Raw genomic sequence first — 7395 nt, 5'->3', positions numbered from 1 at the left:
AATTCCTATCACAACTGTAATTTACAATTGGTTAGCCAATTTATCAAATGGAATGGGGTTTGCTAAGAATGAGTCTATCAAATTTTCACAATATCACGATTTTCGCTTCGCCTAGTAGCACGATGATTATATAGCTCTCTCACAACTACGTTTTTACGGTTTAGATTGCTCTCATTTTGTTCGTCGCTACTACAAAAATCGCTTTTATAATCTTTTTTCTTTGGCTAATACTGGATAACTGTAATCGAGTTATATATATTTAGTAGTAATTAAACTCATGCACAGTAATAATAGATAAGACTTACAAAAACATAAAATAAAACAAGAAAATGAGAATCTATTAATTTTATTTTGACCTTTTCTTTCGTCAAAAGATCCTTAAAACAAAAACACTGAAAATGAAAACAGAAACAAGACATCTTATATAGTTTCATAATGTCCTTCCTTCAACTAGAATGATGTGCTTGAAAACTCTCCACCAATGATCTTGATGAGGAAATAGTACCCATCACCCCAAGAAAGAACCCTAATATGATGAGGAAAAAGTTTAGGAGCAAAAGGGGCTTTGCAATTTGACCCCAAAAGATCTTGAGATAGAAAGAAGATGGCAAAATCAAACAAACTGCTGCACTAACTAGAGATCCAGTGAGGCTAAGTACATGCTCAAAATATGGGACTGAAAGAGCAAGTGCAAGAATGATCAAAAGGAAGATTGAACCAGCACAACCCCTAATTACCATTTTTGTCCTTCCACTCATTGAACTTGGAAGCCTATGCTCTAAGTGAATTGCAAAAGGTGCAAATTCAAGTGCATATTTGGTCATGGGGGTTAACACTGTAGCCCATAGAGCAATCTTTGTAATGATTTGCTTTGGTGGCATGCTTAGAGTGAATTGAGAGTTAACATTAGGCCCAAACATTTTTGCACCTAGGAACCCAATAATCATATATAGTGCTGTCACAATTGTGAAGCTCACAATGGATACCTGAAATTTTCCCAAATGAAAAAAATATGGAACAATAATTAGTTCTCAACATAAAAAAATCAATTTGAAAAATTAGTGTTGCATGTGATTTTAATGACAAACTAAAATGTGTTTTTTACTAAGAGTTTACATGTCAATAAAAAAAAAGTGACAGAAAAATAGTTATTGCAACCCAAATTTTGTAAAAGAATAGTGATCATAACATATCTGTATATTATTAGTTTGTTTCAAATTCTTAAAATAACGATGTGATAAGATATTCATGTTACGGTTTGTTTGGGTGAGTTTCTAAGAAAATATTTTTTTTGAGTTATTTTTTTTTTAAAGAGTTTATGAAAAAATAAAAATAATTTTATGTTTTGGTATCTCATGCAAAAATTTTTTTTTATCTATTAATTATGTTTGGGTATAACAATATAACGTACTTTTTTGTTTATTTATTACATGAAAAACATCTTTTTTTTTAAAGAAAAAAGATCTTTTAAAAAAAGATGTAAAATTACAGCTTCTCAAAAAAGATATTTTTTTTTATTTTTTTAGTACTTTTACTTTTACTATTAGAAATTTGCCAAAGACACTAAAAACTAAAAAAAGATCTTTTTTTTATCAAGAGAATTAATGACGCCCAAACAAACACTTAGTATTTAATAATAATAATGATAATAATAATATGGAGCAAAACAAATAATATTAAATTTTGGAAAAACTAAGACCAAGAAAAGTTTCTATAAAGACCATAAAATTAAAAAAAGCTATTTTACAATAACAAAAACTTGTTTAAGCTAATAACTTATGTACCTTGGTAAACTTTGAAGGGTCTTTCATAGCTTTATATATATTAGGGAAAACAATGTGTCCTCCATAGCTGAAAAGAAAAAGCCCAGAAATTGAAGGAATATTATGCATCTGAAAAACCGGTATGCTATGATTAGTCAGAACACCTCCAAAAACGGCGGCAGCCGCCAACGACACGAAAATGACGACGGACATGAGAATCCCAAGGGTGGAAAGAAACGAAATGGAAGAAAGGTCTCTTATCCACATTGTAGGGAGAGCAATGAACACAGCCACAATAGTTAGTAGTTGCGAAGTTGACAACTTCGCCAGGTTAAGTTTCAAAGTAGTTCCTAAAAAAACAGTTATCAAATTGTCGTGTAGCGAAATAGTGTAGGAGATGAGAGCCATGAAAATCTCCATGTATATGAAGGTAGAGACTAGTATCCTTCCTTTCGATCCGAACGCTTGGCCGCCGATATCCGCGTAGCTTCTTAGCTTCGTTGGGTATCTGCGAAGGCATTTGCCGAGGATGTGGGAAGTGTAAGTGCACATGATTCCAAGCCCTATGAGTAAGGTTGAGGAATATGCCCAGCCACCTTGTTCCACACCATATGGAGTTGATAATTGTCCCAAACCTACAACCAACATGTGTTAAAATAATCTGCAAAATTTTAAAGATGAAAACTGAGATGCAGTCGATTTTACGTGAAGTTGATAGTCGAAAACTGTTAGATGAAAATTTAGTTAAATCAGTCAAATCATCTAACGGTTCTCAATTATCAACTTTACGTGAAGTTGACTGCACATGAGTTTCCACCAATTTTAAAATAGGCAAAAATATATCACATTTATTTCCAACGGTATAATGAGTCACTTAATGAAAAGAGACTGAATGACTAGTATATATTTTTGTCAATTTCAAAAATATAATTATTGGAATTAAAATCTTAAAAATTATTTCGGTACATACGGCGAATTTAAAAAATTATTTTGAGCTTATCTCTACCTTAAAGCTAAGGTACCTTCTATGCAATACTGATCTAAAAGATTTAACCAACTAATAGAACAACATTTAAACCAAGCTGGGAATATTTGTAAAATTTTCAAATAATAATATATGACCAACAAATGGTTAAATGCAGTTATAAGCGAGCTAAACAACTCTTGTGAAAAGTGACAAAGAATTATTCCAATAAAAATACTGTGTCTATCTTATAGATACAAGAATTATACACATTTGTTTACTACTATTTGATAGTATTTTTACTCACGTGCTTATACTTCTTTTAATGATAAAATAATAAAAAATAGAATTTTATTAGGTAGACAATGATTTTGTGAACAATGGACTTTAAAATTGACCTAATAAAATAAAATACACTACACTATGAAAATACCCACCTAAATCTTAAAATTAGGATAACTATCTACATACCTAGTGAATTGAACATTCGATATATTTATTGTTCACATTGTTTAGTATTTTCATTATTTACCTATACTTTTCCTAAAAAATATTGGGAGCCAATTAACTCTTTTTAACTAATAATTAAACATTTTAGAAAAACATCTAAAACCAAACATAATAAAAAATCTAAAACTCAAATAAAAAGAATATTTAAAAGTGAAATTAAGTAAATTTAATTTAGGGAATAGAATTTAGGATTTAATGTTTATAATTTAAGATTTAGAATTTAAGATTTAAAATTTATAATTTAAAATTTAATATATAGAATTTAAAATTTAATGTTTATAATTTAGGATTTAGAATTTTAGGCGGCTGAACAACTATGACTGGAGTGGTAATTAATGGGTAGTGGTGATCGGATGAAATGTTATATAAGAAAGAAGAAGAAGAAATAAAAATAGATAAAAAAATAATTTTCAAAAAAATGTTAGATGTAATATTAGTTATCTAGCATTGTGTAGAATTAAAGAATATATATTCCTAGAATTTAAATAATAATATTTATATTCTAATCAAAGTCTAAAAGTCGAAACTAAAAATTAAAGTATCATCAGAGTGATCAAAATTTAAAAATTATATATAAAATAGATAACATGATTTGTAAAAGAGTATAGGTAACAATCTCTTAATAAAATTCCCTTCAAATTTTAACATTGTCTAACAAGTTTGTTCTTACAATTATTAATTAGACAGACATATCTTTTATCCTTTTATGTATTAATTATCTACTTTTAAAATAAGAGATTTTGAATTTTATGTCTTTGAAACAATAAAATATATTTTTATGAATATATAAATGAATGGTATTTTAAGAAAAAATTTATGAACCAAATTTAATTGGATTATTCGTTGCTGATTCACTGATTCCACACGTAATTCTAAAGCCTTTATTAGGTTAAAGTTAAGCAAATAAAGAGAATAATAATCTTACCCTGATAAAACTATTTCTTTCTTTGGTGAAATGATATGACTTTTATAAAATTAAAAAAAATTATATGTACGTAAAAAATTAATTATCAAATTAGTTATTTATATGTATTATTTAATTTATATATTTTTAACATGTATTATATTCTACATTTTAATATGTATTTAATACAAATGACTAATTTAATTTGGTGTTTAATTTTCTATATATATAATATAGTTGATTTTAAAACATACTTATTTAAAGAAAATTAATATAATTGCCAAGGCTTATTATCACAAGCTTATTCACCCAATCAACATTATGTTAGGGTTTATACTTTATATTTTTCCAGCAGTATGCTTTAAAAAAAAAAAAAAATAATTCAACCCATTCAATATAATTACCAAATTAAATGGGAATAAGAGTAATTAATCATAAGTTGATACATGAATGCATGTTAATATTTCTAAGGATAATCTTTATATGATTAGAACACATTGGCATTGGTAACTTAAAAATTTATAATTATAAATGTTAAAGATAAGAATGAATAACAAATGAAATATTCTAAGACAACTAATATTAGGTATCTGAACAAGAATAGAATGTTGTAGTGGATTCTATGTCATTAGAATAATGATACACATTTAAATTTTTTTGTTAAGTAAATTTAATTAAGTTAGTTTAACATAATAAAAATTAATTATAACTAATATTATTTTAAGTCTTATTATTTAATTTTGTTAGACTTAATTCATAAAAAATTTAAATATGTAATATTACTGATCTCATTATATACAAGTAATCAAATAAAAAAAATTCACATTAATAATAACTAAATTAATAAGGAGGTTTTTTTTATTATATATTATTCTCTCCAAGAAAAATATACAATAATTATCAAGATTTTAAACATAAAGAATTTGCATGGTTCAGGCAAAGGAAATGATATATTATTGTCATTTTTTCTACTTATTGTGTGGTTTTTTTAAAATTAGTTTCTATTTTTATTTTTCATCCTGATGAGAGAATTTTTTATTGTAAAATTAATTTATGTATAATATATAAACTACTGACAGTATAAAATATTTTAGACATTTATCAAATCATATTCGACTTTTTATAACTATTCACCTAATCAATATATATATATATATATATATATATATATATATATATATATATATATATATATTAAATAGAGAATAAAAATATATACATCCATCATTTAAAAAAAAAAAAACCTTTTTTAATCAATAATATATATAGATATATTACCTATGAGCATCCCCACCATGTTGATGACAGCATGAGCAAAAGAGCTATTCGCCTCATCATCATCAGCATCATTTTTTGTGTCCATCATCATATTGGTGACTCCTTCTTCAATATTATTATTATTATTATTATTATTATTGGTGTGGAGACAATTGCATTGTTTGCTTTGTCCTAAGCAAGCATTGCAATTCTCTTCATCACTACTCTTAGTGCAATTTGATTTAACAATAAGGTTTTGAAGCCATTTCCCTAAGGATTTCATCAACAACTTTCCCCACATGGTAAAAAGTTAAGAAAAAATTGTTGAGAAGAAGAAAGAAGAGAACCTTAATTATATTAATTAGCACTATCTAGTTGCTTATTAAGTAAGGTGGTGTGTTGCTCAAAGTTGCTAATAAAATGTGATATTTATAGTGGGTTTTTGTGGGGCTTAGATTCTTCTATGTTGGATTTGATTGTCGTATAAAAGAATCAATGTTAATTTGTTTGACATAATATTCTAACATAAGGTTACAATCATCGACTTAATTACGAATCAGATCGATGAGATATATATTAAAATGAATCAAAGTGTTGACATGATTGGGCTCACATTTTTAATTCAATTAAATTTTAGTGAGACTACTTTATATGTTTTGAGTTAATTATTTCATTTTTACTCATAAATATTTAAAATATTAACGAATTGATTCTCCATGATAAAAATAAAATTAATGTTGTATAAAAAAATATATTTTAATTGACAAAGCAAAATTATTTAAAATATAAAAAAATTCAAAATTTTTAAATTATTCCTCCCAGCCTAATCTAACCATACAAACTCTAATCCTCAACCTTGCCATCACCAAAGGAGCCTAATCATCAAGCAAATCGAAATGCCACTAGCGATTCCAAAACAAGAAGCTACCGATATTCACAACAATCCAAGACTTCAAAGAATTAAATAAAAGATAAAGTATCCAAATGTAATCACCATACTAAACAAAAGAAGCTCAAAAACCATGTTAGTGAAGAAAGTATCACTATCCATGCATCCACCATGCGATGTGATAGCATCAACCTTCTAATTATTTGTAATTTACCCACACAAGTTGGCACAGATGGATGAGGGTCTGTGTCCTTTAACCATCTCTCCCGGGTTCGATACTCACTGAAAGATGAGAATGGAGCTTGCTTGCTTGGGAGGGTCGCCCACTTTGTGTGCCTCTGCAGTACTCGAGAGATTAGTCATTGGGCTTCCGGCCTGATGGATACCCTGGTGCAAACAAAAAAATTATTTGTAATTTAATTTGGTCCAATACCCAACAAATTTCTTATCCAAATGAGTCAAAGTGTAATGTGTTTGTTTTGTTACTGATTAATAATCAAGATATAAAATAAAATTGTCTCTTAAATAATTAATATTGCAGATTCAACAGTAATTCTAATTTAAATTCAGTTTAAAATTAAAATATTCAAATTAAAAAAAAAATTCATAAATTCAACTTCCATTATCTAAGTAAGCCAGAACTTTTATTACACTTGATGATAAGTGTTATTGTTTGGATTATTAAAAAACAAAAGATATTATTTAATAAATTGAAATGAAAAGTAATGAAATCAAATCAATTTCATCCAATCACAAAAAAAAAAAAAAAACAATTTCATCCAATTATATCAAAAGCTTCATTTATTTTTCCTTCGTATCTAAAACAATTCTGCTAGGTAATTAACAAGAATCTAACTAACAATAAATCAATAAATATTTTTGAACTATATTCTATACTAATAAATTGTAATCAATTAGTGATTATTTAAAATTTATTTTTTTTAAAATACAAAATTATTAATTATTAATTACAATTATTTAAAATTGACTGATTAAAAATTGTTTACCTATATTTTTTTTTATTTGAAAATGGTTAGAATTGAATTATTATTTAATCCCAACAATAAAAATGGAAATAAATTTGAGCTCCATCCCACCCTTTTTTAAT

The 7395-nt window shown here is 26.5% G+C and overlaps 1 protein-coding gene across 1 annotated transcript; it reads right to left on the bottom strand.

Moving 5' to 3' along the window:
• Positions 1 to 317: 317 nt before the first annotated feature.
• LOC112740912 (amino acid transporter AVT1H) lies at positions 318 to 5785 on the bottom strand. The gene is made up of 3 exons (XM_025789626.3): positions 5420 to 5785; positions 1785 to 2398; positions 318 to 986 (listed from the first exon to the last, which is right to left on the bottom strand). The coding sequence occupies exons 1-3, from the start codon at positions 5697 to 5699 to the stop codon at positions 447 to 449; spliced, it is 1434 nt and encodes a 477-aa protein (XP_025645411.1). The 5' UTR covers positions 5700 to 5785; the 3' UTR covers positions 318 to 446.
• Positions 5786 to 7395: the final 1610 nt, after the last annotated feature.

Source organism: Arachis hypogaea, chromosome 14 (genome assembly GCF_003086295.3).
Source record: "Arachis hypogaea cultivar Tifrunner chromosome 14, arahy.Tifrunner.gnm2.J5K5, whole genome shotgun sequence".
Classification (NCBI taxonomy): Eukaryota; Viridiplantae; Streptophyta; class Magnoliopsida; order Fabales; family Fabaceae; genus Arachis; species Arachis hypogaea.
This window is presented reverse-complemented; position numbering and strand designations above follow the sequence as displayed.

Excerpts from the sequence above, each read along its gene's own strand:
- LOC112740912 (XM_025789626.3), bottom strand. The coding sequence starts at position 5,699 with ATGTGGGGAAAGTTGTTGATGAAATCCTTAGGGAAATGGCTTCAAAAC. Across the intron at positions 2,399-5,419 it reads CATGGTGGGGATGCTCATAG|GTTTGGGACAATTATCAACT; the intron begins GTAATATATCTA and ends TGTTGGTTGTAG. Across the intron at positions 987-1,784 it reads ACCCTTCAAAGTTTACCAAG|GTATCCATTGTGAGCTTCAC; the intron begins GTACATAAGTTA and ends GGAAAATTTCAG.